Source organism: Pleurodeles waltl, chromosome 6 (assembly GCF_031143425.1).
Source record: "Pleurodeles waltl isolate 20211129_DDA chromosome 6, aPleWal1.hap1.20221129, whole genome shotgun sequence".
Classification (NCBI taxonomy): domain Eukaryota; kingdom Metazoa; phylum Chordata; class Amphibia; order Caudata; family Salamandridae; genus Pleurodeles; species Pleurodeles waltl.
The window spans coordinates 550263017-550289994 of record NC_090445.1 but is presented as its reverse complement, the minus strand read 5'-3'; the positions used below and the strand labels follow the sequence as shown (position 1 = coordinate 550289994).

General features: G+C 42.8%; 1 protein-coding gene across 1 annotated transcript in view; it reads left to right on the top strand.

Annotated features, from left to right (window-relative positions):
• SYT6 (synaptotagmin 6) overlaps positions 1–26978 on the top strand; it is a 1006250-nt gene that overhangs the window by 468391 nt on the left and 510881 nt on the right. The window contains exon 2 of the mRNA XM_069238730.1: positions 6420–6771. Within this exon, the coding sequence (XP_069094831.1) occupies positions 6420–6771 (352 nt within the window). The remainder of the gene's footprint in view (positions 1–6419; positions 6772–26978) is intronic.

The window sequence follows — 26978 nt, the reverse complement described above, 5'->3', positions numbered from 1 at the left end:
GCCTGTCTGAGGCATAGTGGGAGGGCTTTGGAGGCTGTGGCTGCGGTGTGGGAGAAAGAGTGTCCCCCTGTTCTTGTTTTCCAGATGGAGGGCACTTTGGCAAGAGAGAGCTGGGCAGATCGAAGGGTCCTGTGGGGCACACCTAGGCAAGAGGGATGCAGGAAGCAGGGAAGCACAGAAAAGCATGATTCCAGCAGAGTACCAGTCCAGCAGAGTGGCAGCCCTTGTAGCAGCACAGCTGTGATTCTTCCTGGCAGAGTATCAACAGGTCTAGAAGTGTACTGTCTTGTGGTGTAATAGCAGTGTTAGAAAGTGGGTTTCTGGTTGGTAGAGGTCTGCACCTAGTCCAAGCAGGAACCTCAATCCAGTCAGGGTAAGTCAGATACACACCATAAATTAACCTGTGCTCACCCTCTGATAGCTTGGCACTGAGCAGGTAAGCTTAACTTAGGAGGCAAGGTGTAACGTATTTGTGCAACATATTTGTGCAACATTGAAGACAGTAAGACAGTGAAGACACCACTCAAAAAGATGCCAAACCTGGTTAGAAAACTAGAGCTTCATTTCATGAAACAAAGTCCAAAACAACAAAAATACAATAAGTAAAAGTCAAGATCTGAATTGTTTAAGAATATCTGCAAATAAAGTGCTTGAAAGCTAGGGACCTATAAGTAAATTAACTGTGCCAATTGAGCCAATGTTACCATGTTTTAGGGGAAGAGAACATGCACTTTAGCACTGATCAGCAGTGGTAAAGTGTTCAGAGTCTTAAGGCGAGCAAAAATAAGGTCAACAAAACTGGAGATTAAAAAGGTTAGGGGTGGCCACGCCAAGGATAACAGGTCTAACACCCAGTTTGGCTTTTGAAGTGAGGGATACTTCAAAGACAGACCTTTGAAGTGCACAGAGGTCCTGCCTTTCCTCCAGACTCACAAGGGGTTATGCAGCCCTTTGTGTGGGAACAGGACACATTCTAATCAGGTATAAGTGTGAGGCCGTACCCAGTTCCTCCCTCCCATCCTTGCCAGGATGGCCCATCAGGATGTGGATGACCCATCAACTCGCACCTAAGCTCCCATTGTGTGCGGCTGTCTAGTGGAAATACACACAACCAGCTGTCACCCACCTCAGACAAGTGATCAGAGACAGGCAGCAAGCATCAAATGGCTAAAGTAGGAAAATGCCAACTTTCTATAAGTGCCATTTTCAGAATTACAACTTAAAATCCAACTTCACCATATTTGTTATTTAAAATTCTTATTCCAGAGACACCAAACTCGAAAAACCTACCTCTTTCAGATTGTAAATTATAAGATGTAGTGAGGTAATCCCAATGTTACCTGATGGGAAAGGTAGGCCTTGCTGTAGTGAAAAATGAGTTTGAGTTTTTCACTACCAGGACATGTAAAACTTAAGAGTACATGTCCAACTTTTTTAATACACTGCACCCTATCCTTTGGGTTGCATAGAACTCATCTTAGGGGTTACTTATATGTATTATAAAGGAAGGTTTGGGTGTGGCAAAGGGTTTACCTTGCCAGGTCAATATGGCAGTTTAAAAATGCACACACAGGCCTGTGACATGTTTCAAGGGCTACATAAGTGGGTGGCACAATACCAGTGTAAGTCAATTTAAAGTATTATGTTTTTCTTGAGAAGTGCAGGTACTCTCCCTCTCAAAATAAAAAAAGTGCTGGTACTCCGTACCGGCTCATTTAAAGCACTGGACTAAACAGTGCCTTCACCTGGCTAAACAAAGCTATGCACACTTGCAAAGCCACTTGCAAAATCTGCACATGAGGCACAACTACACCACTAAAGTTTGTTTCAGCATGTATCTCCAAAACGGTGCACACCAAATTTGTGTCCGGTTTCCAGAACTATAGTTTACAGATCATATATAAACCAAGACAGTTTTGTCTCAGTGTTTTTTTTGTTTTGTTTTTTTTTAGGCTATATTCCTCACACATTGTGGACTTTGGGGGTCAGCTTTCTTCAACCATTAGCTGCTTTGGCAGAAGACCTTAGAACCACTGGCTTGAAACATTGTCAGTCACATCTTCTATCAACCCACAGGAGTATTGGGTAGTGTCCTCTTTCTACTGTCTGTTGAAATGCATCCTTGCACTTCGAAGGGGATTTTATACCTGAAAAATACAGTCCATCATCAAATACATAGAACCTAATTCACAAAGGGAAACTTCCACTTTTGTGCAAGTTTACGTTAGTTTGAAATTCACAAAACTGCTTTTTAATCATAAGTATCCTTGTGCGGAGACTCCGCTGTCGGGGCGGAGAACTCCGCACATAAAATGATACGACATGCCTATTTATGTGCGGAGGTCTCCGCCCTGGCTGCGGAGTCTCTCCACTTGTAAACTTACGTTTCAAACAAAAGTAAGCGTAAACAAAAGTGTAAGTTCACCTTTGGGAATCAGGCCCTTAATATTGTTTTCCTGGAAAGTCGTTACTCGTGACACATTCAATATTTTAATGCACACCTCTTCTGCAATGTTGTTGCTTCATTTATGTGTACACGGCAACGCTGCTGTGGTTCCACATAGCAGCCCTTCTCAGCTGCTATAATTACAATGCTGCTAGGCCGTGGAGGTATCTAAAAATGCCAGCGGATCCCTCCACCTTTACACAAACTTTGGCAAAGCCAAAAGATGTGCCTAGTAACTCACAATGAGAGCAGGACATATTGTCTTTAAAAATGCTTGCTATATTTTTCAGTTCCTAACTTTCCCACACATTTTAACCTACAAGTGTTCTGTTCAGTGGACTGCCTACTAATGTTAATCATATGACCACTGGCCAACAGTTACGTGTTTAATTTTTTTGCTTAATACGTATTCTATTTTGTTTTGCATGAAACTCTTTCTAGCTTAGGAATTAAAGCCGTGAAGTGCCATTTAGTAGAGTGAGGTATTGTGCACTTAATGGAAAGGAAACCGGTGAACAATAGTCCCTGAGGACTGCTGAAGTAGGTTACCTTGCATGATATATGCCACCACACCTTTGGGTGCATATTGATTTGATTAGGCAAATGCATATTGAAAAGTCAGTATTAGGGCAAACAATGCAGGTGGATTAGTCTGTATAGTCCCTTGTAGTTATTCGGAGTGTTAAGGAATGCCGCATCAGTAAGGCTTCCTTTTCTATTCTACTTCTGCCCCTCTTTGCTTACTGGGCCCCACCTCACCCATTCTCTTCTCTGTGTCCCATTTGCTTGCTCCTACCCAAGCTCTCTTTTGGCTCTCTCTGTCCCACCTCTGTTTATTTGTGAGAAACGTTTTAAGGTATGGGCTAAGTGGGCGATTGGCCAGTGCTCCCACCTTTCAAAAGGTCCCCTGGGAAAGTGAAATTTCTCTTCATCTCACATCTATTTATTTCTCATCTTGACCTGTTCGAGACAGGGGCCCCTAAAGTATATCTTGCTCATGGGTCTCAAAATCCTTAAGACAACAGCACCCTTTCCACCGTCTGCATTCTCCGTCTAAACTGTGACATCCCCGTGTTGCACTCCCACCCACTCCCTCATGGGCCATAGCAGTCTTTCAGCACAAATTACTGACTGCTGCTTCTGGTGACACACAGTGGTGGCTACCCAGCACCATCAGTCCTTGAGGCATTGGATCATCTGCTTATCGCAGTCAGGCACACAGTGCAGTCCCACATTCCCTCCCATGTTCTTGCACTACTCAAAGGTGGAAGCCAGCCACATTGTGGTCTACTACCAAGGAGACTAAAGGCTAGATTGGAAATGGGTGAACTTAATTTGCTCATGGAGGACACACATTGTCATCAGAGTAGTAGTGCTACAGTATAGAATCTAGTCCTTGTATCTCAGCCAATAGAAGTCAGCAAACTGAGACTTACGAGGCTACCATTAAACTGGAATAGTGGGACAAGTGAAACTCACTTTTAGCTAAAAAAACAAAACAAAAAAACCTTCCTTCGTCTTATGTATGTTATGGGGGCTAGGTGGTGGCTCTGTGTCATATTTGTGCCAGAAGCAATCAATGTGCAATGTAATGACATGTTCAGTGGGCACAGCAATGACTAAATGGCAGCTTATCTCTGAGTAATGGTACTGAGGCAGCTGTGAATAACTGACATGAGGTGAGCCAGTGGGTAGAGGACAGTGGACTTCCAAATATGTACAAGGTTGGCACTGCTGTTAGCTAATTGGTATTAACGTGTCACCAGCACGAAATGGGCACAAGAATGACAGAAGCTGTCTGCTACTGGATTGACACTGGAGCGGCTGACCTGTCACTGGCAGCCAGTTGGCATGGAAGTCTTTCTGTGTATGTTCAGGAGAGAGCATGTGATTTGATTCTATCATTGGTTATGGTCATATGATTAACATTAGCAGGCAGTGGGCAAATATTGGCACAGTGGCAACTATTTGGTTCATGATTGACACTATTGGAAGCAATTGGCAGTGTTCAGTACAGAGGTGCCTTACGCAAACACTACAGATGTCTTTACACTAGGGTATAGGTGCATGGGGTACGTCAGTACAGAGGTGCATAAGAAGATCTTAACAAATGCCGCAACTTGGAGACACTAAGAGATCCCCCGTAAGACGTAACCACCCCCTCCCCAGCACACACTAGACAAAACTATCCCACAGGAAAGATGTCCACATGGCTCTTTCAACCTAGCTTCACCCGACCTGCAGAACATCCTAGCACCAACTCGTCACACTGTGATACAAAAACTTCACTCAACAATAAAGCTACAGAATATGAAACTACAATCCTCCTGCATTTGTAATTTTGAGTCTCAATCCTTTGTGTAGTTGTATTGAGATATACACAGAAGCATTATTGTTAAATAATCGATGAAGGGCAGTGCCAATTCTGAATAAGTCAAAGGCGGGGGTGAATCTTTGCAATGCAAATACTTCTTGTCAGTGGCATGTGCCTTAAATCTGACAGTGGAACTGACCTACTGGGGCTTCACATAAAGCAATTGCACACCGTAATTGCTTATCAGTTAATGAATGAGCTTCACGTGCTAGGTTGCAGTACTTCATCGGCTGGAGCTTCCGCATTGCACACGTTCATTATGTAAATACTGCTTGAACCTGCATTTCAGGGCCGTCATTGCTTAGGTATTTTACTTTAAGTTCTAGCAAAGGGTCTTTGACTGGAGGATGTGGAATTTGTTTTATAAGTTAGAAATAATATACTGTAGACGTGTGTGGGTTATGCAAGTCCAAACCCTAGTGGGTCATTGTATGCATCACTGCCAACACGTTTGCCTTCACATTGCACATTTTTGGCCTCAAAATTTTGAGTGAGGAGAACAATATATGTTTCAACCATGTATATTTTTGCATGGCATTCTGTTGTAGGATTTGGACACTGCCCACACACACCAATAACACAGATATCATTATTGTCCTAGAGTAAAACGTAGCTGAAGTTATCCCAGATGTCCTTCAATATGATGAGATGGAATGTTGCATTTAATTTGCTATGGCTAAGTTATTCTGAATCGTGTAAGCTCCATGCTCCAATAGTGCAAAGCTCCTCTCCCATGGCAACTCTGTAGAGTGGGGGTGGAGGAGGAAGATAAGAAAAATAAAGACAAAATTGACTTACTGCTCTTGAATCATTTACACCTCATTTTGACTTTTTTTCCTCAGATGGCAGCTAATTCCCTTACATTCTCAGACTTTTGGAGGGGCAGGTACTCTGCCCATGTTGGATTCTGTTTCTTGACACTCCAGTAACACATTTTTCCCACCGTCATCCCACCAGTCTGCAGGAGCCAAATATTTTTAAACTTACTCTGTTTTGTACAGTGGGATAGCAGACCTTGTGTGGTACCTTTCACCAATAATGTGGCAATTTAGAACATTTGTAATCTCCACTCCCTTGTTTTACAGTTTTGGAATTACCAATGATTGGTTGTGTTTGATTGTGTGTGATCGTGTATGGTTAGTAGAAATGTGTCCAGTGACTAGTGGTGGTTCATGTTAGTTAGTGTGACAGTAAAATGAGTTTGATCATGCTAAAGAACATTGTAGTGTCATCTGACGGATGGGTATGCCACAGAACATTATGGCCTTGCTTTGAGATGGGTGTTTGGTTGTCACAACAGTAGATGCCATATGTTTACAATTATTCCTTGTGGGTAAAATGCCAGTGCTATCACAGTTTGGATAATTGGGTGTATTTTTGTTGGCGAGCGCAGTTGCATTAATGTAGATTGAGCAGTGGGTAGAGGCCAACCAGAATAAGCTAGGGAAAACATTGAAACAGTTTTGCCATCTTTTCTTTTTACCTTAAAGCTTTCTCACAGCCATTCTTTTCTTTTCTTTCCCCTTTCCTGTCCCTCATGTTCTCCCGTTCTGTCCTCTGTCTGTCACTCTCGCCTGCTCCTGCTTTCTGCCCCTGTAGACTTCTCCGTCAGCCTCCTTGCAGTCATTGTTATTGTGTGTGGCCTCGCCCTGGTGGCAGTTTTTCTCTTTCTCTTTTGGAAGCTGTGCTGGGTGCCCTGGAGGAACAAGGCCGTTTCGTCTAACCCCCCCATCACCCAGAACGAGGTCAACTTCAGTGCCCTCAACTGCGACAAGGACATCATGGCGGATAAGTTCAAGGATACTTGCAATCTTGGCTTCCTGGAGGCAGCTGTGAAGATCAGCCACACGTCACCGGATATTCCAGCTGAAGTTCAGCTCTCCATGAAAGAACACATCATACGTCGCACACGAATACAGAGGCAAGCCACAGAGCCTGCCTCATCGACCAGGTCAGTTCTGAACTCATGTTAAGAAAGGTTTCCTGTATTCACCATTTCGCATTAGAAAGAGACTGTAGGCAGGTTTTGTAACTGGTGCTTTAAAAATGACAAAAGTTTCTCTGAATGGGCTGCTCGATCTGAATTCATTGTCCTCTGCTCCTGTGTGCTGCTTCCCGAGGGGATGCCTCAGTAGTGAAATCGGGGGCTGAATAGCAGCAAATGTAGCTTTGCCAAGATGTTTACCTGCCTATTTTCTTTTTGTTTATATGTGTTTCTGTTTCAGCTGTTGGAGCCAATTTGCCTGCGGAGAGTTCCGCTTCAGTGAACTGTTACATTTTTAATTCCTTTGTCTTGAATAAAGACGGCAATTGTGATTGCATGTCTCCTCGCATGCTTTGTGGAACATACAGAAATTGTAATTTACCGAGCATGTTTTCTAAATTACACTTCTGCTCATTAACCTCTGTGCTGGTGCATGTATTTCATTTATTAATGAGACGTATGTCGTGCAGTTTTGTTTTCTTAAATGATCCGTTTCAGGAAACTGACTAGCTACAAATACCACAGATAATTAAACAATGCAAGTGTGACTAGCGCTGATCACTTTCTTTTGGGGAAAAAAGGTAGAAACCAATTTAAAAGCTGTTCTATTGTCACCAATTATAGACACGTTTTTGTTGTAGGTCAAGACAGCGCAATTGAAATAGCACTGCAGCTAAACAGAGCATATGAGTCGGCATTTGCATCGTTGTCATATCACAGAAGACCTGCAACCCCTTCTTTTTATCTCTGCCTTCTCTGTCCCTGGTGACCACATTGCTCATGAGGTTGTTTTTTTGCTAACCAGGCCCTATACTGGCGCGTGTCTCTCCAAGATTCTTCTTCACATCACCAGATGCCACTTCTTTTTACAGCGACTTGTTGAACCTGCTTGGTCTTCACACAAGCCATTTATTTTCTACTCAAACTACCATTCATTACAGGACATTTTCTGTACAGAGAGTATACTTCTTCGTCTTACTGACTTCTCTACATCCTCTCAGGCTGTAGGTTTTAGAGTTTTAGAGGACCAGTCTCCTTGCGCATGCTCCACCTCCTTGTCATCGGTTGCCCCTCCCTCAGATTGCGGGCTTCTGCTCCTCGTCGGAGGCAGCTCCCCCCCATCATGTCCTCCTTCTCATAGACTGCTTCTCCACACTATATGACTGGAAACCTCTAATGCATCAAATAATATCCAGACTGCTCCACTTTTGCGCATATTTGTTAGTGCTTTTCGATACATCACTAGGTTAAACATGCGCTCTTCACGTGGCCATATTACTTTTTCACATTGAGTATTTGCCCTTATCGCCCTAATACTGTGCAATATGTGGGCACTGATAAAACAAAGGGGCTATGTAAAAAACAAAGCAACAAAACTGAGTATTTCTCAAGTCTTGTTTGAAAAATTAATTTATGACCTAAAATACCAAACAGCGTCAATCCCTGTACCAGCCCTTAATAAGGATGTTAAGAATCATGTCGGACTTCTTCCTGAGGATCATGATTATAGGAGTTGAAGAATCGTGTTATAGTACTGCCTGGAGATAACCATTTTCAATGTCAAAATGCAAATTTTCAGGTTTTTCCAAAGTGTTCAAAATACCCTGAGGTGACCTACTTCTACCCACTACCATTTGTGCTTGATATTGAGAACGAAGTCTAGCTAACTGAAGTGACTTGTTCAGCATCCAAGCCATTAGAGGAAATCTAGACTCCTAACTTTGCAGGCAACAATGTATCCATTAACTACACCACATAGTTTTGGTCTCGCCAAAAATATTGCGATAATTCAGTGAACCTTGCGCTTCCTCACTAGAACTAATAGACGAACACATGTTCTCCCTAACCTTTGGTCAAAGAGTTGTAGCAAACCATGTTATGGACCATTGTGGAACATCTGCTTGGCAGTTCAGTGTTCATTATCTATGGATGCTTCAGAAAGTCGACACACCCTTTTTTGAGTATGTGTGTAACTTTTTTTAAACAAAACTATTCTTATTTTTTAACAAATGAGGTATCCGCACTTGTGTAATATCAAGGGTCATTTTAAGCCTCGCTAGAGGTATCTTTAGCTGTGTCCTGGAGGTTTTGCCAAAGCAACAAATAGACTTAAAAACAGAAACATTTGGATTGGCCCGCTTCCCCTTTTTGATCTTTGAAGTGTCAGGCACGGTTTGGAACATTCCACAGGATAATAGTTGGGCAGTGAATGTGTCAGTCAATGATGTATGTAGTTTTGCTTGTTTCTTAAGCAAACAAGAAAGTGATGGATGGAATGCATGAATAAATCTAAGCCATTTTGGCCATATCTCAGTCCATCATTATTTTGCACAGCATGCCAACTCAGCTCACTCTTGACCCTGCTGCAATGGTCAATATCGTACTGTTAAGCCAGGCCCTCCCTGAACTGAAACACAAGCAATACAAGATTGGTTGTATCCTGGATGGGGCTCATCAGTCAGGTGTAGCGTGAGTCCAGTGGCATAGTTAGCATACCCATCACACTTAGGGTGTCACACTGAAGTATACAAAAAAAATAAGTGGAATGCTTGAATTAACTTTAGCTACTGGTAAATACTTAGGGCCACATCCCAGTCTATAGTTATTTTTCACACCTTGCCAGATTAGTTTGGACCTAGCCAAATGCAAATCAGTCTCAACCCTGCTTCAATAGGTAATGTTGTGTCAGAACTGCCAGGCCAGGTCCTTCTTAAACCATAATACAAGAAAAGAGTCCAGACAGATTTTCAAATGGCCGGTGAGGTTCAAAATAAGTTGGCATAGTAGGCAAAATAATGAAGCTGGAATGTTATCCCAAGTGATTGTCAGTGGTTAGACTTATTGCAAGCATTTCTCCCATCACCTTTTGTGTGTTTATTGTGCTTGTTTATGGCAGTAGCAATTAATAAACAGTTTTACAGGTTCACCTGGAGAGGGTTTCAAGATAACCACTTTTTTTCTCTTATTAATTTGTAATGTGCTGGGGTGACCACTATCTCCTTTCGGTATTTTTCATATTGCCGTTCAGGTTTTAGATCCATCTAAAGAAAAGCACTGACCTGTCAGAAAAACCTTACATGCTGCAGTGGAGCTTGGTGGCCCCTCATTTGACAAAACTGTGAAGCACAACAAAAACTAGACCGCTAAGCATGGCTCACCCAGCAAAGACCACTGGATTGTGTAGGGTGTAGCTTTATTTACCATGGCCGCAATGTGGACATGGTGACTCAACTGCCATCTTAGATAAGTGTCTGATCTGCCCATGCTGAACGTGATCTCACTATAAATAGATTTTGAAGACATTATTTAGGACAATCACATGGAAGATCAAACAATATAGTTACGCTAGGATACAACAGCCTATTTATGGTCCTGGAACTTATTCTCAGTCACTGTAATTCCATTTGTAAAGTAAAGTAATTGCAGTCACGATAACTTGTTTAGTGTCCTTACGTTCATCTCTGTTCCTCTCACACATCTCTTAGCATCACATTCCTTCCACTACACTGTCCAGAAGAAGGGAAAAGTCAACTTATGATTGTTATGTAAATTTGTAGAGCCCACTATCACTCAGGTGAGTTTCCTGGCACTGAGCAGAATGCACTACTAACCTCGCCAGAGGCAGGCAGGGGATCCTGGGCATGTGATCATGTTATTGTCAAAATTACCCTCCCTTAGCTCGGTTTCTTTAATATGCTAGTCATGATGGCCCTTTCTTATGTCACTGAGGCCTAGCTTGTTTCTATTCTACGGACTGGACCAAAACCTGTAGAGGAGTAGAGACAGAGTGTCTATAAAAAGATAATTCAGTTTGGGGTGGAGTAGAAAATGCCTAAGTATAAATGCTGCTAGAGCAGTGCATGTACCTAATTCTAACGTGTTCACCTTCTATAGTGAGCTTGGTTACTAATCTCCACTTCAAGTGAGGTCTGGTACAAGTATTGGTCCCCTTGCCTGAGTGAGGTGTTGGTACCAGCTCTTATCATATACGTTAGCAGCCAACATAAGCTTTCATGGTTTGCTACAGCTGCAGATGCGACTGTGTCCTTCAGTGGGCTAGCATATTTTGGGAGTGATTGCTTTTTAGACAGAATAGCATGTGTTTGGTTACCATTGTAAATGTTTGATGTTGTCTGGATACCTCAAACTGTTAGATGCCATGATGCACAGGACCACAAACTCCTCTTTTTCACTTTTTCTAGTACAGTCTAATTTTTCTTTCAGTATATTCCATCTTCAATTGCTTTCTCTTGTCCTTCTGTTTCACAGTTAACATATTTTCCTGCACCATACTTTTTCACAAAGAGTCTTTATGACCTTGGTTATTACTTTTGGAAAAAAGAGTCTTCTTTTGACTCAAGTATAGAGTCTGGAAACCTTCCTCAACCAAATAAATTTCCTCCTCTTTGTGCGATTTCTACTCCGGCCATCTTATTTTAGAAATTTGTCCCTCTCAGGATTGCTATATTAAAAACCTATCTACCCTTTCACTCATCTCAGGATCTTTGCCCAACCAGTTTCACAAACGTCACTAGAGACAACTTGCATCTTATTTAATAGCTTCCTGACCTCTAGCACAGTCTAGCACAATCCCCAATGCCTGGTGAAGCACCATGGTGCCACTAAAGAAACCGTAATTGAATACTTTAACTATTTTCAGCTATATTTCTCTTCAACCTTACCTAAGCAAGCAGTAAGATTCCTGCTTCAGAACTTTGTTGAAACTTTCAGCATCCAAGACCCCGCTTAAACAGGATTCCGACCCCCATCTTAGCATTGAACTTGCTGTCCTATCTTCTTTGGATGAGATCTGTAGGGGAACAGATGGTGATGAAGTCAGGGCTGCTGTTTTGCTGGATTTGTCTTTGAATTTTTGACCATTAGCTCCTGTTGCTGAGGCTCCAGGACATTGACGCCAATTGAAAGCTTCAGACTAGTTTCTTTATTTTCTGCTAAATCAATCAACAAGATTTATATTGCAAGTTTCTTCATCTCCCCATAACCTCAAACGGGCCATTCCTCAAGGAGCAACTCTGGCGTACTTGCGGAACCCTTGAGGTATCGGGTTCAATTTGTATGCGGATGACATTCAACTACTTTCCAACCTGACACAGATTGACTCCACCCTTAGCATAGCTGCTGTACTTTGGAGGATACCTCGGGGTTGAATGCACATGGGTGAGTTGTAGGGGGTACAGCATGACTGGGATTTTGCTTTCCCTCTGCTCGTTTCAGAACTACTAGTTGGGATCCAGAGGTCAACTATCTATGACCACCCCTGCATTTGTATGACACACACTGCAGTAAGGTGTTTTGCCGTATGGCACTTTTATCTCCTGATGAGACCCTCGAGAACCATGCCTGAGGTCGAAACATCGACATTTTGAAAAGGGACTGTCTGATATTCAAAAAATACTGAAGGTAGTAATTAGGCAATACATATTGTACTGCTGTTCTTATGGACATTGTACAACATCCCTTTTTGTATATATGTGTCTTTGTTAATTTTGCACACCACTTTTGAGCACTGCGCTGTCGGCACCATTTTTAATTGTGTATGATAAACTGCACCTACTTTGAGAATAAACGTTGTTATTCGATTACAATGTAGAGAGAATGGTCATAGTAATTATATAACCAAAAGAGTCCCACTGAACCGTTTGTTCTTTATCTCGTTCTTTGGAGGATGTCAGCTATCTTTCTCAAACTAAATCCATGTAAAACAGACTGACACTTACACTCCCTACTGGAATGCAATCAATTGGCCATTTCCAGTGGCTCCTCAAGCCCAACCTGCCAGGTCAGTCCGTTAAATGGATATTAGCCAGCAATATGCTTTAGAACCATGTGTCTCTGCAGTAGCTATTTCTTGTTTTTATCAGTTGCAACAAAATACTCTATCATATTTTACCTTTCGTTTATTCCAAATTTCCTATTCAATTCCTGAATGCCTTGGTACCATCCAGTCTTGACTTCTGAAATGGCAGCTACTGAGGAACTGTTTAGAAATCTGTTGATCATTCACAGCCTATCCAAAATGTGGTTGCTAGACTGATGACTAGTTGCATGAAATATGATAATATTCTAACACAGAGTGAACATAATGGGAGTGATGGAGACACTGAACACCACTACCCCTTCCGCAGGGCTCTGTAATGTCTAAATCACAGTCTTACATTTTTAGAATTACCGTATTTATCGGCGTATAACACGCACCGGCGTATAACACGCACCTCATTTTAAGAGGACATTTCAGGAAAAAAAAACATTACATTTTATCGGCGTATAACACGCACACATCATTTGCTCCCTATTTTCAGGGAGAAAAAGTGCGTGTTATACGCCGATAAATACGGTAAAACATTTTGAATATTATTTACATGAAAATCATTAGTGTTATTCATTAAGCTCAAACAGCTAAATACCACTGGCAGAGCCAGGATCCTGGTTGGCTTTTGGTGTTTCAGTTGCGTTATATAGCTGGTTGCAGTAACAGAAAGCTCAGACAGGAACCAACATATCAGTCGGTGGTACAGTATGACAATCACAGACATGTAGTTTGTATTTTAGCCATTTCCTTAATTATACAGGCCACACCTCTTTTAGAGGCCCTTACTTTTTTCATCCCACTGAAAGCCCTGATATACCATATATTGTGTTCCCTGTTATTGGAGTGCCAAACCCAACTCCTTAGTCATGCAGTCGTATTCCCTATCCTCTTGATTGTGTGCACACTTGTGGTGTTGCTGTGCCTATTAAAACCTTTTAGTTATGTTCAGCTTTCACAGTTTTCAATATTTTGCACAAAATAACCTGTTAAATAGGCTTGCATACACAAAACGTTATCATCTGGTATTGGAAAAACCATTAGTTCCGACTTCAGAGTGCTAATACAGGCAAACACGGCATTTGTTTGTCTCTATTTGCGTGTACTAGCACATAAAAAAGAGACATATTGTTTTTGCCAGTGCTTTGTATATGTGCGGAGAATGAACACGCACTTTCTTAAAAAGCCTGCTCTGTCTCTCATCGTTGCGTTTTTCCGGGCAAGTCTTGATACAAGGTGTGTAATAGGATATGAGTGACACATCTAGGCGTGCAAACACCACACATCCATTATACAATCACCACTCTTGAAAAGATGGCAAAACTCCCATTCTACGATAACCCCACCAGAGGTGGGAACATGGAGAGCACCCCCAATAGCGTGCAAACTTTGTCTCCCAAAAAGGTGTGCCTTATATGGTCAGCATTCATGTGACGTCAGAAATGAAGCAAGGGAAGCGCATGAGATTCCTCAGTGATCCACTGTCCAGGCTGCCATTGTAAAGTAGACGTTTATTGTTGGTGCTTCCGTGGGCCTGTCGACGTCTTCATGCTGCCTGAGTGGGTTGAGGGGGAGCCTGGATTTGAACCTGGGTGCCCTGGGCCAATAAAGGTGAGATCGGAACTAATAACATTGTTAAGCATCGTACATCAAGCCCTCCACGTTCCTCTTGGACAGACGAATATTTCTTAGTCATAAGCACAAAAATGAGCCTTCGGATTGTTAAACAGTACAAAAGGTATCATTTGTAACTTAAAATTAACATTGCTGTGATATGACTTTAAGGATGCTCTTTAATACCCCGTTTGCTGCTCCTACACCCCCACTGTAGTGTGTTCTTGAATCGCTCTGTTCAACAGATGTCTGCTGTGTCATCTGGGCTCCTGTTTAAGGGAAACCTGTGTCATCCTTCCCTCCTCCACTGTTGTAGCATCTAACATCCCGGCTCACGGTACACCAGTGAGCTGCCTAATAAAATTCCTGCTTCACCGACTGATTCCTGCTCTTGCGGATTAATAACATCCATCCGAGAAAGATTCTAAAGGCTTTCGACCGCCTGATCCGGGCATTAGATATGATCGCGCCGGAGCTCTCCAGTCCGTGCGGAAACGGGAGGTGAATGGTGAGGTCCGAGGACCGGAGACGGGACACCCACATCCCCGGATGGATCCGAGTCCAAGGCAAGTAACCTGACTCACTGCGCCGTGGGGTGACGGGAGACATAGGGTGAAAGGGGTTAGGTCACAGTGCAGCAGTGCTTAATTTGAGCCGGTTTCCGGTGCTTGACATGGACACCGAGTTGTCAACACGGCACTTAAGCACTTATGTCTTCTTTGTCTTGATTAGAGATGAACAAAACAAGAGTTATTTTTTTAGTCAACATACATTAAAATTGAGTTATACTTGCCACCCAAGCCATTCTGATGGCTTTGGGGACCTCAACTAGTCTGAATTGTCACACTTGGAGGGTATAATGTTTAGGAGTTGTATTGGTTCTGTCACTGGCAGTGCTGACAGGGCGATCGGTAAAGTGGCCTCCTGAGGAGGGCGCTGGCACTTAATTTTTTACAAATTAAGCTCTGCAGCGCTACAGGGATGGTGTGGTGCTTAAGCTCTGAGGACAATTGACAACTCTGTTGAAACTTTGCCCATGAGACTGTCGCGTGGGCTCTCATTATTCTAAATGAGACTACTGGATTTCTAGGTAGCAGGATCGATAACGGTGTGGGGGACTGAGTCTGACCCACGTGTAAAGAACTCTGTCACCCTAAATCCGGTTTTTGCTCCGGCTAACTAGCAGTGCCTCATTTCTCCCATGTGGAAGGAATGATTTGGCAGCCAAGCGCATGACATCTTTGGAACTTCTCAGGGAAGTCGTGGTTACTCAGATCCAAACCAACTCTCTTATTTCCAATATGATCTCACATACAAATGATAAAGACAGTATAAGTTTTATATAATGTTTTAATAAAACGACTGTATTTTAGATATTAAGGCGTGAGCCGTAATAGCCAGAACGATACAACACAGTAGGATTGTAATAGTTACCAGGAGAGTAAAACATAAAAACAAAGCTATCATATTGTCAAACAGTTTCTACTCTCCCTCTGCTTGTTCTATCTAGAGCACAGCATGTTAAGCTTCTAGCTTGCCTATTAGAATCACTATGGGGATATCAGCCCTCATACCTGAGCAAAGACCTGTGATCTTGGTTCAGCATCTGCAACGAGGCAGTCAGCGTCAAGTTGTGGTTCCCTGGTTGGAATCTCCCTCTCGCCTGTACTGGGACAAGGAAGTGATTTTATAACTAACATGTCAGCGAGATCACAAAATGTCCCTACGCAGGAATGCCGAGTCTAAACTCTTACCACGTCTATCGGCAATGTACCAGACTGTATCCTTGACTGAAGCACAGAGTAAATATGTTATGGAGAACTCCAGTGCAGAGTAGGCAAAACAGTGTGATATGAATAAAAAACAACACCGTAGAACTGGCTATTTGAAAAATAACAGTACGAAGCCTAATAAAAAGCATGTAGAGCAAAGTGCACAGAGGCTCTAAGCTATTAGCAAATGAATAAAATATATTCAGGGCAAAATGCACAAAGGCCTAAAGCCTGAAGCTAAAGCGCAATGAATACGTAAAACTAACCACACTACAAGACCAGCAGAATTATGTAGGATAATAACTTGGTAATCACCAGGGGTCACATTACACCCCACTTCCTCTAAAAAGCAACATAATAAAAATGGTAGAACCCATTTGCACCGGTTTTTGATATTTTTGTAAGAAGGAGTGGAATAATTGATTTTGCTCCATATCAAACTTTTATACAAGACAAAGACAAGGAGAAAACTGAATTTTCAAAATTTTTGCTGTGTTTACATAATAGAACATTGAACACACGAATGTTTGCCACCTTTCAAATGTGAAAATTGAGTTTATTTGAGGCAAAAAGTTTTTACTGTTACACAAGCAGAAAACAATGCACAATCAGTTCTGTATTTTTTAGACTATTCATGCTCTAGAAGTTGCATATCAAAATGTGAGCAGCACACGTAAAACCATTTGTGAACAACAACTGTATTATTTAGAAATCAGTGCGGTTGGTGAAGGAGTTTAGTTATGCCTGATAAGATACAGAACGTGCTATTTTCGACAACTAACATTTGTCATTCAGCCACGAACACGTATTGGCTAAAAAATAATGTGTTTGTGGCAGGAAAATGATGTGTATATGTGGTGTATCGCAGCATAACATGTCACACAGTGGCAACATCAAGGTGCGTAGCACTGCTGGATACTTCTGGTTATGATGCAGAGTCCAGTGAGAAGTACATTTTGGGGGAAATGTCCATAAAGCAAATGTGATATCCAGAATCGCTGGGGTATGAGTCGACGTCCTGGTTGATGAGTAGTTAGGAGATCGGTTAGAGGTGGCAGTCTTAATCTATTAGGTAGAAAGTAGGTGGCTGTTGACCTCCGCAACACAGCATAAGCCATGTACTTGTATAAATCGGTCAGTTTCAGAAGTATTTTCCAGGAGTCATTTGACTGCTTTATCAGTGGTAGGTTGAGATGGGTCTGAGCGTGTGAATCAGGCGCTTCTTGGGACCCAGTCCCATTTGATTGTCGTTTGAAGTTGTGCTAGGTGTAGTGTAGTGTAGTGGAGATTCTGGATGATTCTTCTTAATAGGGAAAGCGGAATCAATCGATCGTCCCATGTTAGCTTTCTGCTCTCTCTTTGTCTTACAGGGATATTTCTTAACATTTTATTTTGTCCTGGGAAGGAGAACCTCACTCTAAAAGTTGGCCGAGACATGCACCTCACCTCATTTGTCTTTATACTTGCATTCTTCTAAAGCTGCAGGAAATGCACTGCTGTAGTGTAGTGGTTCCCAACCTGTAGTCCAGGGACCAATAGGGGTCATCGAAGCCTCCTCCTCAGGTGGTCCGTGACTGGCTAGAAAATTAACTAATATTAATAGAATAATTAAGTGAATATAAATAAAGTGATTAAATGTACAATTCAAAAATGTAAAAGGTCCTTTAAATGTCAAGGAATTTGAAACTGCAGGCTAAAAATTAAATTAGTACCATCAGATTGATCCATTAGTACAGATGTATCATACAGAATATAATATGAACAATGTGTGGCTTCAAATGAATTTAGAAAAGATCCGACCTTCCTATTTTCTTTTTTAAATTATTATATTTTAATTTGTTTGCAAATTAAATAAAATGTGTTATCATTTGTGTATGTGTGTGATGGAATGCTTGTTTTTGTATTTGTTCCTGTGTGTGTTTTGCTGTATAAATAACCAAAAATGTTTAGGCAAGGGGCCAGGCTTTCAGTAATGAGACTGGGGGGTGTTCCAGGAGTCCAATAATGATTTAGTGGGGGGTCCCCGGTTTGTAGTAATGATACAGTGGGGGTCCACAGAAGTCAAAAGGTTGCGAATCACTGCTTTAATGATTAAACCAACATAAGAGATGTGGGACTGTGTCACGTTCATGTCGCTAGTCCTATCCCTCTAACTGCACCCCTCACATACTTTCAGTGTGATGAGACAGGCTACTAAAAACAGCCATGGTGGAGGCAACGTGAAGGCAATCTGTTACAGATTGTCACCAAATTTTAAGGTTAATCTCTCCTCTCCAGGACAAAAATAAATCTTTAAAGGTTATTTGTCTTAATCATAAATGTACCAATATGACCGTGCCTTTAAACCAGTTTTATTTCACAAATTAAGGTATGCACTTGCCACAGAGGGAGAGATACAGTGTGTCAGACGACTGGGGCAACCTGCAACCCCGATTTCCTTCCCTTTGATTAAATGCTGCCATCATTCTAAAGTCAGTTGTGAAGATTGGATCCAAACTAGCTTAAAGAATGTCTGCATATAAAGGTTGTATTCATCTTACTGCTGTGGAGCTCTAGTGGAGAAGCCAACTGGTCTGGTTAGAAATAAAACTGCATCTTCATTGATGGGTGAGGACAGGTGAATGTGAGGCTGAGTAGGCAGGTGTATTAGTAAGTGCATCGATAATTGAGTAGGCATGAATGTATGGGTGAACGAATGAAAGTGAGATGCCGGCATGAATGTTGGTTTGAATAATTGAGTTAATGGGCGAATGGGTCTTCCATGTACACGTATTTTTGGACGCTGACAGCTGGGTAATGGGTCTGTGCTTTGAAGAGTGGAAACGCACTTCCTTTTCTAATGACTGAATACGTGGAAGGATGCAGACATGTTACAACAATGTTACAGGCTGAGGACTCCAATAGCAGAAGTACTGATAATGATCTAAAATGGCAATAATTACCAATACTATATCAGTGCCCTATTATTCAGTAATCCTTAGTTCATGTTTGCATTTGCTGTGTCACTAAGTAATCCTTATTGTATCTTAAGATTTGTACCATCAAGCATTCTTAAATGCATGTTCAGAATCGAGTTAAGCAAGTTTTTAGTGTGTCACAGTTTTCCATTTTCACCTAGATTTGCCACATTGCTCCCATACAAGCCCCCATACAGACAATTTCACTCTTCACAGAGACACAGCTCAGCGCAGCGTTAGGATCGGCTGGGAGCGCGCTCCCAGGCAAATTGGGAACCTGTGAAGGCTCTCTCCAGCCCAGCAACTGGGTTCTGCCAGCCAAACAAACATGCACTCCTAGGGGTATGCACAGTGCTCTCCCCTCTGCCCATCACCCCCAATGCCCCGCCCCTTTCACAAGGAAAGGGTAATATCCACAGTTTATTATGCTTTCCTTGTGAAAGGATTTCCAAGGTTTGCTGCTGGCTTGGAGGAGGAGAGGGGGTGAGCGACACTCCTCTGCCCTTATGGAGGAGCCGCCCCCGATGTTAGGTCCAGTACAAGGTGGTCAGTTTTCAGTCCATGACTAGCAGACACCATCTGTTTACAGTGTTTGCAGTCAGAGATGTGGGTTTTAGGGTAAATGAAATGGAAGCCAGTGCTGAGTAATTGACAAAGAGAGCGACCTCATTCTGCAGTGATTTACACAGGAGCTCTAACTGAAGCCCACCAATGCTTGCAGTGGAGTAAAAATGTCAAGCTAGGACCTCTGAAATGATAATGAACATGAAGAAGCGACAGACTGTCAGACTTTACCTGCAGTGTGAACGACTTTTACACTGACCTTTCTGGAATTGGGAGGCACTAGCCACATCCAGAACAGTATTGTAAATAGTAAGGCACCCAGATATCAAATATTGTTTCAAATAAATGCTACATACGGTTCGATATTGGAACATTGAAAACAGCTGACTTAGACTGCAAGAGGGGTGCATTGATCCTCCATTAAATCGCACTAAAGTGATATTTGAGAAGGGGTTGGAGTCTACCCTCAAAAACAAATGTATTGTTCTAGATTTCAAACCCAATGTCTCTCCTAAAGCGGGCCAGTTATAAGCTTGAGTTCACATTGCATTTTCTAACCTCCCATCAGCCAGGCTTCTCTTCCTCTGATACACTTCGACAATAACTTTAGCTTCTAGATGACGTTTCCTTTTTGGAATCTACCATTTCGAAGTCTTGGGGGTAAGAGTACTTCGAAACTCCGCTGGACTCCGCCATCAACTTCAGAAGGACTTAGACACCCCAGTCTTGGAGGACGTGAACCTGTGATCAGCAAGTTAAAGCCTCATTTGCGTAAAAGACACTGTACTGGCTAATTTCAGTACATTATAGCACTGGTTTTTTTGCAATGTGGAGATTGCATCGAATTATCGACTTTGAAATGCGATTGCTTCAGTGATGCATGAAAAAGTATGAGCACACGGGGACATCTCCCAGCTTCCATGTACACGTATTTTTGGACGCTGACAGCTGGGTAATGGGTCTGCGCTTTGAAGAGTGGAAACGCACTTCCTTTTCTAACGAGTTTGTTTCAATTCCCCTATGGACTCAATGTTGTGAAATCACATGATATAGAAAAGTGCTGTATCCATTACTGCGCTGCAGCAGGTGGAGGGGAGAGTGCATTTAATGGAGGAGACCGCAGAGGGAAATGAAAGGGTCTGCTTTCTTTATACGGCTCTGATTTAATATTAAGTACTTCCAGCATGCTCACAAGATGTAGTGAATATGCTGTTAGGAATAACATTTTAAGAGTGCATATTATTTTAAAGATGAAAATGCCGGACAAACCAACCAATATGCCCTGGCAGTGTAGAATGAAAGATAGAACTGAACAAGTTGTGGTGGGCTAGCAAATGTTGAGGATGGCTAGCACATTGTGTTCACCTTTCACATGCTCTGCAATAATAATGCATCATGTTAGGATGATGGCACATTTTGTCATAGGCTAGAACACCGGATACCATACTTTTTGATGCAATGACCCATAATCTTCTGTTATATCACGTTTAGCTATCTCATCATACTTTTTGATAGAACATGTTGTTCACTGCAAGCCCAAAGATTACCTGGAAAGCACATGGTATTACAGGTTAATTTGTAGTCAGAGTAATAGTTTAACAATATTAAAGGCAATCTGTCTTGCGTGCTCACCTCTGATTTTTTCAGCTTTTACTGAACTCTGTTTTATTGCAGTTTTTAGACTCTGTGACACTGCTGTCTAAAGCCCAATGTATGAGCTCTATCTGCTAAACAAAATGGAGAAATTTTCTTATTCTTTACTGGAATATTTATTTTTCTATAAGGCCATAACAAATAGTGCAGAAATACACTCATGTAATGAAAAGTTAACGGTTGAATGGATTGTACCACCCACTAGTATAACCAAAAGAAACATGACTTCAGACCTCCCATTGTAGCCTGACTGCTGCAGTTTAAAACATGCAGTGTGACCTGTCAAAATGACCCTCTTTAAAAATTAAAAATCTCAATTTTAAATATGAATAAATACCCTGCCCTATATAGACCTTGTAGACCACAAATGAACGTTCTCATGTCCCTAAAGTAACAGGGCCCAGGAAGTTAGTTTCACTGTGATAGGCCTAACATTCCTATTTAAAAAATAGAGTGTAGATTTAAATACCAATATTTCAACTCGGGTATGGAACTAACTAGACAAACAAACACATATTTTTAATAGTTATTTAAGTCAAATGTAGCCAATTTAGTTTGAGTTTTTGATAAATATTACTGAAAAGTAACTTTTAAAAAGTCACCTTTTCCCTGCCTCACGTTCCTAGAGGCTAATTCTCATTAGATTTCCAACTTCTCCCAGTCGGCATTAGGCATGAACAAGTTGTGAATGAGGTGCTAAATACCTCACAGGAGCAAACTGTCTGACATGAATGGGCAGACATGACTCCTCTGAATTCCATACAATATTGAGAGTGGGGCTGTGGGCAGCCTCTGACACCACACTGTCAAATCCTATTTGACAGTTCTGTTGAGACACATGTAGCGCTTGGCGCACACTTGAAATAGAGAAAGCAGGATGCTGCAATAACACTTGGTATCCTCTCTCTGGTTTCTGAAGGTCTCTGTTTTTGTTCTGCTATATGTCTGTCTACAGTGTCTGCTTAGAACTGGATTTTAGTAGTAGATGTCAGAGGGCACTAGCAATTTCCCTATGACATTCCCACACACACCCACAGCCCTTAGTGCCCAAGTGAAAAATGACAGAAAACTTTTGTCATCTTGAAAATTCTCTGACACATTTAATTTTGGGCCTGTTTGCAATAAGACAGGCAGGAAATACTGAAAAAGTAGGTAGGGTCATCACTGGGAACTTTTTACTTCATTGGTTAGGAAGTGTCCAGGACTCTTTCACCCACTAAATGGTGCAAGGCTTAACTGTGGCAACTCCTGGCGTCAACTTCAGAATAATTTATGGACCGGCGGAAGATCAAAAGAGGACTGGCCCAGCTGGCTGTGGCTTGAAATGAGCCATGTATGACTGGACCTCCTCCCTTTTGTACCTAGGACAAATAAGTGGACTCCAAGGACATGGACCATGAACCAAAGTAGATCCCTGTTTTTCTCTTTAGGGATATTGACGCTATGATTGGCTGTTCCAAAACTGCTATACATCCTAAATAGTGCAATTAACAGGCAAAAAATAGGCAGGTAACAATTTGCTGTGGTTGTATTTCCCATGCAGTGCAAGGAGTATAATTTGATCTAGAAACTTGTTTCATTGCTGAAACTGGCAAATTATGAATCAGAAAACCGAGTATGTGGTAAATGCTGTTTGCCCCTACTTATTCAATTTGCTATGGGTGTAATATTGCATAATTGCTATAACCCATTATTAATAAAAAAATAATCTCTATGTAGATACAATTTTGTGTGGGAATGGAATTTGTAATCATGCTAAAATCCTCAGTTGTTATGCAAGGCCTTTACAAAAGAACGTAAGCCGCTTCCTCCAATCTAGGAAAGTTTGGAAATAAAAATTGGACTTTCTTTAAAGGAATACTAGATACGCTTATAGCGTTTAAGGATTACACTGGGCAATTAAAAAAATTGAATGGGTAGCTGTAAGAAATGGGGTCTTTGGTTGGCAGTCAGGTTACCCCCTGACCAAGTAGGGACCCTCACTCTAGTCAGAGTAAAAGAGAATCACCCTCAGGTAACCTCCACTCACCCCCTTGGTAGCTTGGCACGAGCAGAAGAGTCTTAACTACAGAGTACTAGGTGGAAAATATTAGTACCAACACACACAGTAACTCAATGAAATCACTACAAAATGACACAACACAGGTCTAGAAAAATAGGAAATATTTATCTCAACAAAACAAGACCAAAACGACAAAAATCCACAAGTCAAGTTATCACTTAAAAACCAAAAAGAGTCTTCATGTAATTTTAAACACAATGCTAACAATGTTAGTGTAAAAATGTACCTTGGTTGTGTCAAAAATAACCCTGCATCGGGTGAGTGTGCGTCAAAAAGGGCTTGTGATGCGTCGATTTCGCTCATAAGCGAGACCTTGCGTTGTTTCTCTTTTAGTCAGCGTGCGTAGTTTCTTCTCTCTGCATGAGAGTGATGCGTTGATCCAGTCAGCACTCTCAGGTCTGGGCAGGCCTTGCATCGTTTTTACATGCCCAGCGGTGTTTGCATCAGATATTCAGCCGCACGATGGTCCGAAAACCACGCAGCACAGATTGCGATCTCACCAGCCTCCGTCAGCGATGCTGTGCGTCATTTCTCCAGCCGCAGGCGTCGATCTTCCAATCGCGTTGCAGGCGAGCGTCGACTTTCAACCGCGAAGCCGGTGGCGGGTCAATTTTTCAGCCGCAGATCAGAGTTGTGTCGATCTTTTCCCCGCACAGGGGTCAGTGCGTGGATTTCCCCAGATTCTAAGGGTCCCAGGAACTGGATGGGCACCACTTGGCAAAGTAAGAGTCTCTCCAGAGGCTCCAGGTGCTGGCAGAGAGAAGTCTTTGCTGTCACTGAGACTTCAAACAACAGGAGTCACGCTCTAAATCAAGCCCTTGGAGATCTTCACAAGAAGGAAGGCAACACAAAGTCCAGTCCTAATCCTCTTGCACAGGCAGAAGCAGCAACTGCAGGATAGCTCCCCAATGCACAATCACAGGCAAGGCAGCTCTTCTTCCTCAGCTCTCCAGCTGTTCTCCAGACAGAGGATCCTCTTGGTTTCCAGAAGTGTTCTAAAGTCTGTGGTTTTGGGTGCTCTTCTTATAGCCATTTTGCCCTTTGAAGTAGGCCTACTTCAAAGGAAAGTCTCTTGTCTGTGAAATCCTGCCTTGGCCAGGCCAGGCCCCAGACACACACCAGGGGGTGGAGACTGCATTGTGTGAGGGCAGGCACAGCCCTTTCAGGTGTGAGTGACCAGTCCTCCCCTCCTTCCTAGCACAGATGTCTCATCAGGAAATGCAGACTACACCCCAGCTCCCTTTGTGTCACTGTCTAGTGAGAGGTGCAACCAGCCCAACTGTCAAACTGACCCAGACAGGGAATCCATAAACAGGCAGAGTCAAAGAAATGGTTTAGGCAAGAAAATGACCACTTTCTAGAAGTGGCATTTTCAAACAAACAAACTATAAATCAACTTTACTAAGAGGTGTATTTTTAAATTGTGCACCCAGAGACCCCAAACTCCACATGTTTATCCACTCCCAAAGGGAATCTACACTTTAATCATATTTAAAGGTAGCCCCCATGTTTACCTATCAGAGGGACAGGCCTTGCAATAGTGAAAAACTAATTTAGCAATATTTCACTGTCAGGACACATAAAACACATTATTATTTGTCATACCTTAACCCCTTTGCCACCACGGACGTAATGGTTACGTCCATGGCTGCTCCTCGGTGGCGCCATGGATGTAACAATTACGTCCATATACCAGCCCTCTGGGGAAGCGCTAGCGCTCCCCCAGAGGGCCGCCCACACCCGTAGGTCAGGGTTGGAAGAGGAATCACTTCCCCTTCCAACCCTGACCCCCCCCAGACCTCTCCAGTGATGTCTGACGTCAGCACACGAAAGCGTGCTGATCTCATCAGAGGTCACCTCCCATCGCGCTGGAATTGCGGAAGAGAAATGCTCAGCATTTCTCTTCCTCTCGGGTGGAGGGGGCCAGCAGAGACATGAAAGGAAAGGCCTTTACTTTCCTTTCATGTCTCTGCAAGCATTTCTGCTGCCCGATCGCGATGCGATCAGGCAGCAGAAATGCACTCTAGACACCAGGGAATTTTTTTTGTTTTGTGAAATGAACATAAGGGGAGTGGCCCCTTAGGCAAGGGCTGCTCCCCACGGGGGCAAATCATTTTTAGGCCATTTCTGCTCCCCCTGGGGGGCAGAAAAGCCCCTAGACACCAGGGATTTTTTTTTTCTTTTCTTTTATGTTTAGGGAGCGAGCCCTTCAGCAAGGGTCACTCCCTGGAGGGGCTAAATTGTTTCTAGGCCATTTCTGCCTTCCCCAGGGGCAGAAACAACTAGACGCCAGGGATTTTTTTAATTTTTTTTTATTATCCCTTACTCATAAGGGGAGCGGCCCTTTCGGCAAGGACTGCTCCCCGGTTGGGCAAAATATTTTTAGGCCTTTCTGCCCTCCCCTGGAGGCAGATCGGCCTAATATAATTAGGCCGATCTGCCTCCAGGGGGGGGCAGAAACCTCTAGACACCAGGTATATATATATTTTTTTTATTTACTTTGTTTTTATATATGAGGAGCAAAACCCTAGACAAGGGTCGCTCACCTGGGGGGCAAATTGCATTTAGGCCATTTCTGCCCCCCTTGGGGGCAGATCAGCCTATTTTTGTCAGGCCAATCTGCCCCATAGGGGTGCAGAAATCCCTAGACACCAGGGATTGGTGTGAGTGTGTATGTGTGTGTTTTGTTTGGGGAGGCTGCCCCTTGGGCAAGGGTCGTGCCCCAGGGGGGCACATTACTGTTGGCCACATCTGACCCCCTTGGGGGCAGATCAGCCCATTTTTGGAAGGCCCATCTGCCCCAAAGGGGGCAGAAAGCCCACCAGAGACCAGGGAACTTTTTTTTTCAAAATAAGAGGGTGGGGGTATGGCCATACCCCCACCCCAAATAAATGGGGCCAAAGTTGTTCTGCCCACCAGTGGGCAGATGGGGCAATTACCCCCGATCCACACCCCAGGGGGCAGAAAGTCTACTAGATGGCATGGAATAAAAAACAATAAAAAAAAAATAGTGGGGTGGTGGCTACCAACCAGTGTGGGCCTGGTAATGCCCCCACCCCAACTGAAGGGGGTAACAGTCTTTCAACTCTCCCCCCGCACAATAAAACATTTGATTATTTTGGGTTTTGGTTTTACATTTGGGCCATGAGAGCTTGGTAACTCACAAAATCGTTCAACTTGGAATGGTGAGGGCTGCACTTTTTTGACTTTTGGACGCTGCCATGTAGAAAAATCCACAAGACCTAGACACATCTGCAAACGAAACATCTGATTGATTCCAGGGTGGTGTGCTTCACATGCACCCTGCACCATTTTCTTACCCACAATGCCCTGCAAACCACCAACTTTGCTGAAAATCACACATTTTCCCCACATTTTTGTGATGGAACCTTCTGGATTATGCAGGAATCCACAAAATTCCTACCACCCAACATTGTCCCGTCTATACCAATAAATATTCTGCTGCACTTGTCAGCCCAATTTTTTTTTTCCAAACTGGCCTTTTGGACCCGCTTTGGTTCCCCCCTCAATTTCGACATTTTTTTTGGCTCTTCCCTGTCGCAGGCACTTGGCCCATCTACACAAGTGAGGTATCATTTCTACTGGGAGACTGAGGGGTGCGTTGGGTTTTAGGAAATTTGTCCCGGTGCGGTGATCCCACACAGAAATGCAATTAATTTTTTTAGCTGAATTTTAGGTTTGCTGAGGATTCTGGGTAAGAAATC